This window comes from Sorex araneus, chromosome 1 (genome assembly GCF_027595985.1).
Source record: "Sorex araneus isolate mSorAra2 chromosome 1, mSorAra2.pri, whole genome shotgun sequence".
NCBI classification, from domain to species: domain Eukaryota; kingdom Metazoa; phylum Chordata; class Mammalia; order Eulipotyphla; family Soricidae; genus Sorex; species Sorex araneus.
The window spans coordinates 92,991,968-93,007,977 of NC_073302.1; the positions used below are offsets into that span (position 1 = coordinate 92,991,968).

At 37.4% G+C, this 16,010-nt stretch overlaps 1 protein-coding gene across 2 annotated transcripts in view; it reads right to left on the bottom strand.

Moving 5' to 3' along the window:
- The window catches only part of ANXA1 (annexin A1), a 190,630-nt gene that overhangs the window by 145,786 nt on the left and 28,834 nt on the right, over positions 1 to 16,010 (bottom strand). The window contains exons 3-7 of one of the 2 annotated variants that reach the window (XM_055141731.1): positions 8,197 to 8,273; positions 7,168 to 8,006; positions 5,604 to 5,724; positions 1,724 to 1,813; positions 1,527 to 1,647 (exon numbers count right to left, since the gene is read on the bottom strand). In XM_055141731.1, the coding sequence (XP_054997706.1) occupies positions 1,527 to 1,647; positions 1,724 to 1,813; positions 5,604 to 5,724; positions 7,168 to 8,006; positions 8,197 to 8,273 (1,248 nt within the window). The remainder of the gene's footprint in view (positions 1 to 1,526; positions 1,648 to 1,723; positions 1,814 to 5,603; positions 5,725 to 7,167; positions 8,007 to 8,196; positions 8,274 to 16,010) is intronic. The other variant, XM_055141738.1, reaches the window with a different exon arrangement.

Genomic DNA, 16,010 nt, shown 5'->3' on the forward strand with positions numbered 1-16,010 from the left:
GTGGAAAGCAGTAAACTTCAGGTGTGGAAAAATAGAATAGTCTTAAACAACACATATAGCTGCCTTTTGTGTTTGGGGAAATTTTTTTGACTCTCTCTACTATAATTGGCCAAAACATTTTTTCTTTTTCTTTTGAACACATTATTTCTTCATTCTTAGTAACATAACAAATCCTTATTACCCAAGACATATTTCCCCCTGTCAAGGCTGTTTCAAATTTGTTCTTGATTTGTTTTTGTTTGAGGATGTGTTTGGGCTTTATCTGACAGTATTGAGAGGCTATTCCTGGCTCTGAGCTCAGAATTGACTCTTGGCAGTGCTCTGGGGCTGGAGATTGGGGTCCCGGGGATCTGAACCACAGCTATATGTAGTACAAGTACCTCCTTCCTCTACTCTCTATCCGGCCTTTCATATTTGTTTTTAGAACCCTAACACAGTTGATCAATCTCATGCCATCTTAATAATATGAAAATGTGGTGTGGCTTCCAGGCTACTAATTATTTAGTAAAGCTATAGATCATATGCTTTTATGAAGCACCCGAAGTCACATTATGAAACTCATAGGTATGGAAGGGTTATTTTTTAAAAATATCTGATCATTAATAAAACCAAAAAATTAAAAATAGAAGTGATTCAACAGAAAGAAGATCAAAAGGGCACAAGATGCCTTAAATAGATGCATCATGTGTGAATATAGATAGAACAAACTGGAAAGGCGGAAAGGCAAAATTCAACTCATTGTCTGATCATGATTCTCCTCAGTTAATTATTTAGACTTTTGAGATCCCAGCTATGTGCTACCCCACACCTTACATATTGCTGTGTCAATTTCCACATGGCTATAACAACTTTCTGTGTGAGAGACATTTCCTTTTATTGTTTCTTTGTTTTTACTTTAAAGATTGAAAAAAAAGCTCAGGGAATTTAATTTTTATACTAATTACATGAGATGAGAGCATTTTAAACTACCAGAACATTTGTTCTCTATGTACATATTTTTAAAAACTTATCTACTTAATCTATACTGACAATCATGTGTGATCTGCTATCTGGCATAAGGTTCAGTTAATTTGGAAATATCTATAGATGAATATTGTGTTTAGTATATTTGTTTCAACACTTATATCTCTAATCAAGTAACAAGTAAATTTTAAGTTACTAAAAATAAAATCACATGAGCAAATATGGTTGCTCATAGGAAGAAATTAAGTAAATTCTAATGACATTCAATAATTAAATATTGGGTGGATTACCTACTGTTTGGAATTTTTATATTCTTCTCTCTCCTTAATTAGTACACAAAAAATGAAAGTTAATGATACTGCTTAATTCTAAAAAATATTCACATAGAATGCCATTTTCTCTGTACATTTTATTAGAAGATTTTAAAATAAAATACTATTTAAAATGTTATTCCATAATATCAATGTATAGAAATCTCAAGGCACTTAAAGTATTTTAATGTCTAAGATTCCTCTTTCCCAGCTGCTAATTGGTTGCTGTTTCAAAGAAGTATCATAACTTACCAATGAGGAATGGTTAAAGGAATAAAGGAAGCATGTCTGAATACTTCAGTAATGAAGGCTTCTGTATAGGGTAAAATTTTCCTGTCTTCAAATGTGGGTGATTTCAGTCCAATTTTTGCACCTGAAATAAACTTTTTTTAATTTAATAAGAAAAATAATGACTGTAAGAATTATATTTCCTGCAGAAAGCATATTACCAATTTCTTCTTGAATTTTGACTTGGATTTCTGGATACTGTATCAAATAAAGAAAGCTCCAATATAGACATGTTGATACTGTCTCAAATCCTAAAAAAATAAATGAGATAAAATATCATGTAAAAATATTAGCAGAAAATAGCTTATTTCATTTTATATTTCAATGCTAAGAATTAGAATTAGGGGATGGGTCCTAAATATGATCACACATTAATAAAATCACACTAAAATAATAACACATTAAAATTTATTTGAAAATATAGGGACTACCTCTTATTTGTAAGACTAGCCACTTAGAAGAGTACAGATATCAACAAATGTTGGCAAAGTTGGTGAGAAACTAAAAGCCTTATGCACTCTTAGTGGGAATGTAATCTTGTTGAACCACCAAGCATAAAAATTTCTAACAGATCCAGTGTCTTCTACCATTTTCAATACATAAGATTTTTATCAAAATTTTATACAAAAAGAAATTACCCTAAAATGTAAGTTACACAAATGAAGCTGTTAATTATATTGTCTAGAGTATAGACTACAAAAATGGGGTATTCAGGATATTTTTAATCTATTTCTAGCCCCCCAAAGACACATAAAAGGTACAAATGATACATGAAAACCCAAACTGCGAATGTTGTAAGCACTGAACATTATCTCAAAACCTAGGACTATCCGAATAAATAACAGGATTCATATTTTAATCATTGTAAATTTGTTTTGTATTAAAGACTTAACCTACATTTATTTTAGTAGATTATCTAAAAATTGACCTTATAATAAATTGCTTTATGAGAGCCTGGCTATAATCAAAGGAAAAATCATATGAATTCTTATGACCAATTTGAAAAGTTAAACATGGAACTACAAATATTAATAAATGGTAGCTCTGATCCACTAAAATCTGTGGTTTAGAGTTCACCATTTTCATCTAATAAACTATTATGCATCCCTAATAAGATTGTAGGCACATGTGGAAGCTTATATTTTACTAATTTATTGTTCTTATTTGAAATCAATTATAAATTCTATAACAGTTTGGTCAGGTGAGAAAATGATTTATATATTTTGTACTTCTTTTGTTCAAATAATTTTTTCACCTTATTTTCTAGTCAGTTACCATAATGTGAATGTGAATCTTTATATAATTTAAAGGTACAATGATATATCAAGTCCACCCCCAGTGTGTAAGATCATTTAATATTTGTCCTCCTTTGGTTTTATTTCAATTACTACAGCAACCTCTAATTCCATTCATATTGTAGACAAAAAGAAAAAAATAACTTTCTCTAATGGCTGCATGATTTTAAACATATCTTACTACTTTCAGTGCAGTTTTTAAAACTTCCTTTTGAAGAAGACATTATTATTTCTTAGAGAACAGATTTAGTTATCGGGAATGACTTTCCTTAACTTCTATTGTCTGAAAAGCTCATTATTGCTGCTTTGAATGTGGGTGATAACTCAGCTGGATGAAGCATTCTTTATTGGAAGTCTTTCAATTTAGTACCTTGCAAAGAGCATGTCATTCTCTTCTGACTTAGAATTTCATTTCGGAAATCTGCTGAATATATATGTATATATATATTCACATATACATGAATATGTATGCATTCATGTATATCTACATGAACGCCCATAGATAGATAGATAGATAGATACATAGATACATATATAAAGATAGATAGATACATAGATACATAGATACACAGATAAACCAAGTGTCTCATGTTTTGGTTCCCGTGCTCAAACAAATTCTAACATTAATTAAGCAAAATAAATGCTAAGTAAAGTATTTATATGACATATCAAATGCATCTGTGAAACTCACATCATTATTAAAATAATGAATGCATAGATGTGGTCAAGGGGAGGCGAAGGGGCATATTTATAAGAAGAAAAGGAAAAGAAAACATATCACCCTGGAAAGAAAACTTAGGACCATCTATGGAGGAGCATCTATTCAGGGATGAACCCAAAAGCCAATAAATGTTTTTTTTAAAATGAAGGAAAAAACCAGAGTGGCTCAAAAGATAACACATAGGTCAGAAATGTGAGCCCAGAGATTGATCACTGGCATCACTACCCACAGAGTAGTCCCAGAGATCCCTCTAAGCACCATCTGGTGGACTCTGCTAGCTGTGGATGATGGACTAATGCTGGTGCTTATCTCTGTTATCTCTGCTGGGAGACACCATGGAAGCTCCTGGCACCACAGCGCCACCATTGGGTCCAAACTGGAAACCATCAGGTCCTGTTTCCTGAGTATCACCAGGAGTGGCCCAAGCCACTGAGCACAGGGGCTTTGGGATAATCTACCCCTGTCTCAAAAAAAATATAAAAAGAAATAAAAAGAATTAAAGGAAGAAATAAGTTTAAAAAGAATTAAAAAATAAATAACACCATTAATATTTAGTTGGTGATGTTCTACCAATGGGAATTTGCTCTGTGCACTCAAATATATTACAGGAACTATAAGAAATTGGTGAAGTAAAAGTGATTAAAAACTAATAATGAAATTTAAATATACTAGTAGCATGGTAGACGTATAAATTGATAATAAATCATTCTGCAAATGTTTTTTGGTAACATTTGAGAAACTTGAAATTCTTTTTAGGTGAAACAGAACGTCTCCTTTTAGAACAGGATTGTAATTCAAAGAAAGACAAGTTGATGTGCAAAATTGGTCATTGTATGTTAGCAAAATATTCCCTTTCAACATTGTATTTGCAGGGTAGTGCTGTGAACAACTCGGGTGTCTGTTCTAGACACAGTAGAAGATAAAATATTGGGGTACCTACCTTTGGTTATTATACACCTACCAGAAGTAGCAAATTAAAACTATACCTGAAAATCATGATCAGATTGAAAAAAATATAGGCCTTCATGAGAAAAAAGTTAAAACTAGATTAACTTATAAATATCAATGACATCTGTGTAAATTAGAATTCATGATAAGAAATATGGTAATGCATTACAACACAAGTACAATTTTACAATCATACATGAAAACAAAAAGGGAAATATTTATACCAATTAGGAATAAATATCAATAACTGGAACAAGGAACCAGGAGTTTGATGTGGGATTTAAAAGCGTTTCTGAGCAAGGCCAGGAATATGTGAATAGTAATGTTAATACACATGAATTTGGGACTGTGTTTAACTCAAGACTCTACTTGTGGGAGGAAAATATTTTTGGGAGGGGTCAGCTCATGGGTCAAGTGCACATGAGTGCACATACGAGGACTCAGCTCAAACCCTTGCCCCACCGGAGTCCCCAGGAGCCAGGGAAGGTCTGGAATCCCCACCCCAAGCACTGATGGAGTGACCCTGAGGGTCAACACAGTCAAGAACTTCTCAGTGGCTCTGGTCTGGTTGTTCCCAGCACTGCAGGACTAAGGCAGAACACATCTAGCTGAATGGAACTGCCCCACCTTGTTGGCAAGTATGCCCAGGAATGACCCCTGGGTCCCCTGAACACTGCTTAGAATATTACAAGGAAATAAAATTTTCTGAATGATATGGAAAGAAGGTATAATATCACATGCTTTAATAATCAGATCAAATTCATGAAGGAAACAACACTAAAAGAAGTAAAGTTCTAAAGGGGGAAAAACTATATCAGTAAAGAAGAAAAAAATTTCAATTAATTTTTTTTTTGCTTTTTTTTTGGGGGGGTGGTCACACCCGGCAATGCACAGGGGTTACTCCTGGCTCTGCACTCAGGAATTACCCCTGGCAGTGCTCAGGGGACCATATGGGATGCTGGGAATTGAACCTGGGTCAGCCACGTGCAAGGCAAATGCCCCACCCGCTGTGCTATCACTCCAGCCCCTTCAATTAATTTTTATTTGATTTACATGTTGATGAATCCGCTCACATACCAGCTCCAAAGATGTCATTCACAACGCTGATAACTTCATCATCATTTAAAGTGGCTTTTTTTGAAGAATATTTGTTTTGGCACGTACTAATAAGAGCATCAGTAATGTCTCGGATGTGGTCCTGAGGAGAAAACCCTTAGCATTATTATTCATTCTCATCTGCATTTGATGTTACATATAATTTTAATTCAAGAGTAGTATCACCTGGCACTTTGAAATGAAACAAATTAACATATAAATATGAAGCATATATATACGAAATACATTGTTTCATACCTTATATTTATATAGGAGTTTAAGTATGCTATTTTATATGTTTATTTTATACTAGTTTTGCCCACTGATGATAATATTTAATCTTAAGAGTGTAGACTAGAAAATCAAATTATTGAGCTCAGCTATTTCTTTAAAGATGCTTTCTATCAACAAAAAGACTAGCTATCTTCACAAGCATATTTAAAATAATTAGATCGATTGTTATGGATAAATTGCTACACAATCAATATAATAAGAGGTTTCCAAACATATTGCATTTTACTCTGATCACCTTGAGGACTGAAATGGGATTGGGGTAGGTGAGGGATTAGGAAGAAAAGTTCATAAACTTTATAAATTGTTTTACTTGCTCTAATTGATTTACAGTTTCTGTTTGATTATTTGAAACATATTTTCTGCCCTTTCCTTTTCACTGGAGAAAAATCTGTTACTTACTCTTGATATACTCAATCATCAATTTTTTTACGGCCTTTTCTCCTAATGCTGCGACTGCATTAAATTGACCCAAAGAATTAGAATTGATTCTAGTGACTTGTTTCAAGAAACAAAACTTTACTATTACACTTAACCATCAAATAGTGAGCAAAACATTTCAATATTCTCATACGGAAAGTCCATTTATCACTAGTGAAGTGCTTGGTGTTGGAACAATATACACCTGGAACTCAATCATAAATATATTTGTAAAATTTTAATTCATGATGATACAATTAAAAAATAATTTTAAAAAGAAATGAAACAAAATCAACACACACAAGAGAAGTCCTTGTTTGCCATCTGGAGAACATTTTTACATGTGTTACGATCTAAAAATTCAATTCTAATAGTACAGGAACTCAGTGAGGAGTGAGTATAAGTACAAGCTTTCAATAGAATATTCCTTATAAATATTCAAAACTTTTTGAAAAAAGATATTGATACTTTTAAATAATGAGATGTCTTGTTCTTAGATGTCATTTGGTTTGGTTCTCCAAGAAAATAAAACTATATAACATAAAAGTTACCATGGATAGTTTCATAATCATACTATGTAGTTTAAACACATATTAGAGGAATTCCAAGAACTCATTAATTTAGAGCTGTGGGAATTCCTAGATGAGGACTAATTACACAACTTTATAATCTCACTGACAATATGTTTACTCATAGCCTGAATATGATTTATTATAACAAAATCAGTAAAATAAACAAGGAGGAACATGTACAAATCTCTGGGTGGTAAATGCATTTTACCATCATCTTTTGCATTTCAAATATATTTTGTCGTAGTGTAAATTTTAATATTTACCTTATCATATGTAGTGTAATGATCTCGTACATGTAGTGAAATAAATTGATTCAAGGCCCGATAAAACTTCCGGGGACCATTTACAATGGGCAATGGAAGGTAGCGGAAACATGGTATGAAATCAGCAGGATTAGCTGCACTGGATGCCTTGAGAATGTCATCATTCGTCTTCACTATTCTAAGAAACTCCTCATCACTGTGATCATACCTTTTGCCAAAGCAAAGGGCACAGACAATGTTGGCTACGGCACAGGTGATAGCGTTTCTGGGATCAAAGCTGCCGTTTTCGGAAGTCAGCTTTTCAAAAATGCTGATGAGCTCAGAAACTTCCTCCAGGACATGCTCTTCCAGTAAGCAAGAGCAGGAGGAGGATTTTGCTTCTGCTTTAGAAAAGGTTCTTAGAGAATTAGAGGCAATTTTCTTCTGCAGTTTCCAACTCTCTCCGTAGTTGACTGAGAATGAAAGACTCTTGCCTTCTGCCAGGAAGGAAAATGTGTGCATTTTCGGTCTGCCTGCGAATTTCTCTCCATCCTTCAATAATACTTGCTTCACTGTTTCCATTCCGTTAACCACCACGACAGGCACCATGCCGAGTCTGATCAGAAAGACATCCCCGTACTTCTTTCTCATTTCCATAAATGTGAGGTAAGGGTAGTCTCCGAGCTGGAGGAGATTCCCGAGGATGGGCAACGCGCGTGGTCCCGGAGGGAAGCCCTGCTTTCTACCCTTGCTCCCCAGTGCTCTCACGATCACAAACACTACCACAAAAACGATGAGAGAAGTGCTCAGATCTCCAGAATTGACTGCCACGTTGAATATCATTTTGGTGGATAAAGCATCTAAAACAGAAAATATGAAAGTTATCATTATCATTTTAAACATTGACTAAATAATCTTTATCTCGGTCACTGTACCACTGTATCACTGTCATCCCGTTGCTCATCGATTTGCTCGAGCAGTCACCAGTAATGTCTCCATCGTGAGACTTGTTACTGTTTTTGGCATATTGAATATGCCACAGTAGCTTACCAGGCTCTGCCGTGCGGGTGGGATACTCTCGGTAGCTTGCCGGGCACTCCAAGAGGGACGGAGGAATCAAACCCGGGCTAAGGGAGAAAATCAACAGTCTGATCTGGTCACTGTATACTGGCCACGACTCCTCCCTGTCAACAGCCCATTCACATAGCCAGGGTGGGTGGAGGGGAGCCCTGGTCCCAGAAGCTGTACCACCCTTCTGGCTGGCTCCTGCAACACAATCACACATTCAGATCCCTCCCAGGGCTGCAGTCCCTGGACAGAGAAGCAGCAGCAGATGGAGTTCTGCTCATCTCTGTGCTTTTCCACACCCCACATGCTCAACTTCCCTGGGATATACTTTTACTAGCCCCTACCTTCCAGCCCTGCCCTGTGGAAAGAAACAAGAGTGTCAAAAGTACCACTGGGGCTACAACTCACCTCAGCCTGCCAGAAGCAGTTCTTAGGGGACCATGAAGCACTATTATTTTTTAAAGTATATTTTTAAGGTTAACTGAAAGCTATTATTTAACCAAGGAAGTCACCATGATGGCAAACAAAACTCTTCCAATTGTATTGCACCTTTATTCCAATTCTATTAGTTTAAAAACCAGACCAAATCTTTTCACATCAGTTACTGACATAATAGAATGAAAAATAGAACAACTCAATATAGAACACTGGTGATAAAAATTAGGTGTTTTTCCGATTGATAGAATATCTTTCTACGTGGAAGAAAATTCCATACTCCTTAGTTGGAGAATTTCCATCGTGTTACTAACTCTGAGAGTATTCTGGTTGTCTTATCTACCAACTCAAAAAAAAATTTTTTTAAGCAAATTTTAGAGAATCACTCTTCACTTCCACCAATGTCAAGCATTAAAAATAAAAAATCTCACAAGTTGGGCTGGAGCAATAGCACAGCGGGTAGGGCGTTTGCCTTGCACGCGGTCGACCCGGGTTCGATTCCCAGCTTCCCATATGGTCCCCTGAGCATTGCCAGGGGTAATTCCTGAGTGCAGAGCCAGGATTAACCCCTGTGCATCGCCGGGTGTGATCCAAAAAGGAAAAACAAAATCTCACAAGTCAATGTGAGAACTAAAAAAGCAAAGCTAGAAGTTTGAATGTGCTAGAGTACCAAATGGTATGAATTCATTTGAACATCAAGTGGAAATAATTATGAAGAAGTACATGATAAATTTCAAAAAAATTAGTAGATATCTGTCATGCCTATTCTTGGATTTCCCTCCTGCCTGTAAAAGTGATTTTTCTGAAGCTGTCATTCTGCTAATATAGACCTGTTTCACACAGACACCAGTGATGGAACCAAGGATTGATCACTGACCCCAAATGACTCTTTTAAGAATATGAAATTGGAAATATAAAAAGTCATTTTAGCTAGATCTACAGAAATATAAGATGCGGGTTTTTAAAATATATAAAATGGAAATAAGATTTGGGAAACTTTGATCCTCTAAGAGACCTTGAGAAACTGAAAGCAAGTTTGAAAAATAAGAGGAAGTAAAATAAAAGTTAAAAAGAGGCCTTGGGGCTTATTTTACTTTTTCTATTATATTCATGATATATGACCTTGAGTTCAATTCTTTCCTATTGATTTTGTTTGTTTATAACCTAAACAAAGAAACATTCTCATACACAAGCAGAATATTTTTGGTTAAATAATGCATTTTATACAAACTGTAGACGAACTATAAAATACTTATCTCCTTTAAAATAAAATTAGGGCTGGAGCGATAGCACAGCGGGTAGGGCGTTTGCCTTGCACGCGGCCAACCCGGGTTCGATTCCCAGCATCCCATATGGTCCCCTGAGCACCGCCAGGGGTAATTCCTGAGTGCAGAGCCAAGAGTGACCCCTGTGCATTGCCAGGTGTGACCCAAAAAGCAAAAATAAATAAATAAATAAATAAATAAAATTACTCATACTCCTCAATTACTTACTAAAACTAGTGCCATTGGTAGAAAGTACACTCACTAAGCAATATAAATATCCTGATCTATTTTATTTTTTTCACATCCCCCAAAAGAAAAATGTGAAATAAATTTAATTTGAAAGGAAGAAACTAAGTCCAGAGAGATGGCGCAGTAAGTTCAGCACTTGCCTTGCATGTCACTGACTTACTTAATTTTTATCTCTGGTGCAGCATATTATCCCCTGAACCGCACCAGGAGTTATTCCTGAACACAGAGCCAGGAGTAAGTCCTGAGTGCGGTTGGGTGTGGCCAAAATAAAAGAGAAGGTTAAACTGCCATTATTTATTGAGTATGTGATATACTTATAAAATACAAAAGACTCTATTTCTAAAATGCTATAATAAATAATGAATAGGGTAATGTAGCTGGCTTAAAAATTAATATGTATGAGGGCCAGAGAAATAGAACAGTGGAATAGTGTGTTTGCTTTGCATGCAACCAACCCTGAAGTTAGTTTCTGGCATCCCATATGGGTCCCTGAGAACTGCCAGGAATAAGTCCTGAGCACAGAGTCAGGTGTAACCCTTGAGCAATGCCAGTGTTTTCCCCCAAATAATCACTATCACTGCCATCCTGTTGTTCATCAATTTACTTGAGCCGGCGCCAGTAACATCTCCATTGATCCCAGCCCTGAGATTTTAGCAGCCTCTCCTTACTCGTCCTTCCCAATGGTGCCATATTGGAGGCTTTTTCAGGGTCAGGGGAATGAGACCTGCTATTGTTACTATATTTGGCATATCAAATATGCCACAAGGAGCTTGCCAAGCTCTTGTATATGGCAGGATACTTGCTGGGTAGCTTACTGTGCTCTCTGAGAGGCATATATACATATATGTATATATATACACATATATACATATATATGTACATCTTCCCCTTTATGATGATGTATTGCGATCCAGGAATATGTTCACTCATGTGTGAGGCTCGGCCTGAGCATGTGGAAAGCGGCCCAAAACAAAAGACAAATAAAAAAAATGTACAAAAGGGTGTTGCTTTTATATATGCAAGTAATGAGCTAGCAGAAAGATGAATCATTAGCACAATTTTAGTTACAGTTGAATTAAAATTAAAACCTTTAGAATAAATTTGACCTAAGAATGGAAAAATAATTGTACATAGGAAACTAAGTCATTATTGAAGGAAATAGAAGAAAACACAAAGTGATAGAAAGATACACTGTAGTTATGGAATAGAAAAAATAGCACAATTAAAATGTCATAATACCCCACTTTCCTACTCCTCTAAAGAAATATCCACACCCTTCTCTGCATGTTTGAGTCACATTACAAGGGGGTAAGCACTTTGAATTACTGAGTCTGAACCCACCAATCAAAGAGCAAATCCAAGAACTACTTCAAGGATGGGGATTGAGCATTACATGGTTTTAGGTCTTCTATTTCTTACCCAAAATAAAGTGTTTGGTTTATACCTCTTAAACACCTTTAAAAAATGTTGCTTGCTCAAAATTCTTTAAGCTACAGATTCTGAAGCAGCGCAGATTGGACATTCCATCTGACTTCCACAGAGAAGTCAGGTGTTCATGGACAGACCCCTTTTTACTCCCATTCCCTGCCATAACTGGAGCTAACTGCCAAATAAAGGAGAGATAAAAGGGGCAGGGGAAGTTTGTAGAATGAAATGAGAAATATGGCCCTAAGAAATATTGGCATAGAATGCCATAAAATGGGTCAAGTAAAGGTGGTGTCTGATAACCTGGATGACCTAGTCCATACCCAATAACTGGATGACTGAATAGTCTAGATGACCAGAAAAAAGAAGGTAATGAAATCGATACTCTCATTTCTGCTTTACCAGCCCTGTAAGATAACATGGGGTTTGTCCTTTCAGTCTTGCTGCAGGAAACTTAGTTTACCTTAAAGCAATGCCCTTTATGTATGGACACAGGAAGACAGTTAATATTATGCTTTGTAACATGGGAGCTGATTGATCCAATAATATTTACTCTTGAGCATCTGCTTTCTCAACTCAGTTGCCTAGTGCCTAGTACCCCAAAGGCAGTGTCCCGAGGAGGGACAGAATGGACCCAGGGCAAGCTGTGAGCTACCCTGGCATCGAAATGGGCCAGGCCAAAACGCCACAATACTTAACTATAAGTTGACAATAGTCATAGACAAATGCTGTCATGATCCAAAAGTAACGACAAGACTAGGACCTTGCTGGGGTTAGAAAGACTAACCTGACCTGAGGACTGTGGTCTGGAATATATAGTGAATGTCCTCCGGAAGAACCAAACTTTAAATTTATATCTCTTACTATGCTCATACAAAATGACATTGCTAGAAATATTAGAAGTAGATTTACTACAACTATTTAAGTGGATTAGTAACTGAGGAAAGAAGAAAGCGACATACCCTTATTTGGATCCCACCCTTGAGCAGATGTCCTAGTAATCTGGAGTAATCTTCTCAAATGAGATTTTTGTTAATCTCTTGGAGGAGTGGTCTTACCCCTCTTTTTTGATTTGTTAATGTTCAATCCACCTTTGTGCCACCACCCTATGTGATTGCTATATAAACTAAGACTGTAGGAGAAGTGGGGGAGAAGACACAGAAGCAAGAGAGAAGACACAGAAGCAGCGCACAGTGTGAACGAGAATCAGGGAGTCATCGGAGCCAGAAGCAGGGGAAAGAAAGAACACAAAGCGAGTGAGAATCAGAATCAGAGTCAGAGTCAGAAGTGAGAGAGAGAGTGAGGCTCCAGACACTGAAGCAGAAAGGCTCCGGAGAGAGAGATCAGAAGAATAGAGATCAAAAGAGACCAGAGGAGAGACAACAGAGACAGAGAGAGGTCAGAAGAGACCAGAGGAGAGACAACAGAGACAGAGAGAGGTCAGAAGAGACCAGAGGAAAGACTACAGAGACAGAATCGGAGAGACAGAAAGAAGAGAGCACACTGGCACACGCAGAAGCTTATCACAAGGAGGAGCCATCTCAATCTGGTCCATACACAGCGACTCGAGAGCACCGAACGTAAGCGGCAAGAGAGAGAGAGACTGCTGCCCCGAGAGCCCACGAACAACACACACACACATATCCCCCTTTCGTGCACACTCACGCGTTTGTATTTTTTACACAGCCCTTCTCCTTTGAATTCAAGAAAGAAATGCTGACACCCTGATTTGTCAAAAGGTGGAATGGTTTCAACTTTCTCTGATCCTGCTCAAGTAACCTCCCATAACCTGGCAACATCCCTGCCTCTTTTACCCTCTTTTACTTTAATAAATTATTTTTTCTAAATTCAAAAACTATAATGGATAGTATCTAAAGCAATGTGCAGATTCAATGAGATTCACATTGAAATCCCCCAAAACTCTTCATTGAACTTTTTTATTAATTATGAAATTTATTTGAAACTATAAAAGACATCCAATATCAAAATTATGCCATAGTGGGAAAATAACACATATATCATAATACATAGATACCATGCTCTCTTATGTCAATGTATAGTACAAAGTAGCAGTAATAAAGCAGTATAGATTGCAATAAAAATACAAAGAGATCAATAGGAAATAAGTGAGAGCAGTAAGACCACACAATGGAAAGCTAATGCATGAATAAAAGGATTAATAGTCTATGATGGAGCAAGGAAATTCTCTTTTAAAAATTGTACTGAGAAAACTGGAGAGCCACTGGCAAGATAATGAAAATAGGCCATAGTCTAGCACCATATTTAATACTTAGTTAAAGATGGATTAAAGACTTCAATGTAGGAAGACCTAAAGTCATAAAATACAAAGAGAATGCATGTGATATGTTCCCTGATATCATTCTTAGAGATCTGTTTGGAGATTTCATTCCACTAGAAATTGAAACAAAAGCAAAAACAGATGAGATTGCAATAGCTTTTACATAGCAATAGAAAACTGCCTCAAAATAAAAATATATTCCACAGACTGGTAAAAAATACTTGCACACCATTTGTCCAACAAGGGCTTAATTTTCAAAATATACAAAAACCCTTAGGACCCTACAGTGATTGAAAGCAGAAAGTTAGAAATGATGGGAGACCAGGAAGATATCTCAAAAGTTGTGGCTCATGCCTCACATGTGCAAGGATTCAAATTCAATCCTATGCACTTTATGCCCTTCCCTTCCCAGCCCCCTGCACCCACTAACACTGCCCCTGTAGCACTAAAGATCCCTTACCACTATAATGATGGCCCTGGTATCTTCCAGCATCCATCTGACCTGTTGGCTGAGTACCAGTAAGAGTAGTCAGGGTTTCCCAGACTGAAGCATCCCACCTCCCCCACTCACCAAATAAGCAGTGGAACATAGGTACAGGGGACTGGCAGGTTCCAACTGGTTTTGTTGTGCTCTGTTCCTGGTCAACTCCCAGCTGCTCTGCTTACTGACCTAAAGCTTCCCTTCCCACCTCTATTGGTAGCAGCATCTCAGAAATATCTTGGCCTGTTTCCCTTTACATCACCGATAACTTGCCACTTGGCTGCAGCACTGCCCCTAAGAAGCTCCTCACTGCCATGTTCTAGCATGGAGCACCTGGTCCAGTTAGTGCAGCACTGATGCGAGTGGCACCCAGATCAGATCTGCTCCATGCACAACCATCCCCAGAGAAACAGAATATCTAAATATGTACTTCTCCAAAGACGACATCTGTCACTGTCACTGTCATGCTGTTGCTCATAAATTTGCTCAAGTGGGCACCAGTAATGTCTCCATTGTGGAACTTTTGTTACTGTTTTTGGCATATCGAACACGCCACAGTGAGCTTGCGAGGCTCTGCTGTGCTGGTGAGATAATCTCAGTAGCTTGCCAGACTCTCCGAGAGGGGCAGAGGAACCGAACCTAGGTCAACCACGTGCAAAGCAAACACCCTACCCACTGTGTTTCCATTTCAGCTCTCCAAAGAAGACATAAGACATCTAAATGGCACATGGAAGGATACCGATCATCTCTTATTATTGGGGACATACAAACCAAAACAAGAGACATCATTACCTATCTATGATAATAATGCTACTAAACAAGAGGAAATAACAAAATAAATTATAGAGGATGTGGAGAGAAGGGAAGCCCTAGGGATATTGCTGGTGGCAAAGTGAATTAGTGCATTTATAATAGTCAAGAAATGTTAACATCCTGAATTACTGTCAACTGCTCCTGGACTGTGAACTAAGCTATGGCTCCATGCAGCCCCGGGAGGGGAAGGGTTTTTGTCCCTCAGCCTTTTCCCCTTTGCAGCAGCATGGCAACCACCAGCTTTCAGAGCCAATTGGACACAGAGGTAGGAGATTGCAGTGATGGGGCATGCGGGAAATCTCGCGATGGGGATGGCCGAACTGGTCCTTTTCCCTGCCCAACTAGACCCTAAGCAGTCACCCATGAATGGTTCTTTTGCTCCTGAATGCCCATGATCCCAGAGGAACACAAACCAATCTTGAAATGCAGCGGTTGCTGGCAGAAATACCTCTGGACTTAATTACTAAAATACCATACTACAAAACCACGTGGCCACTGTCGCAGCCAAGCGACATCATATGCTGTTCATTACCAGCAACAGAAAATAAATTATCTAATGATGCCTTTTCGGCAGGTCTGATTGTTGGGGGGGGAAATTCCAAATAATAATAGTGGGTTTTCTGTCCAAAATTGAATGTAATCAAAGTAGAGAGTAAAGTGAAAATCATCTGTCACACAGGCAGGGTGGGGGTGGGGGAGTAATACTGGGGTTCTTGGTGGTGGAACATGTGCACTGGTGAAGGGATGGGTGTTTGATCGTTGTATGACTGAGACTTAAACCTGAAAACTTTTAAACTGTTATGGTGATTCAATAAAAAAAAAGTTAATT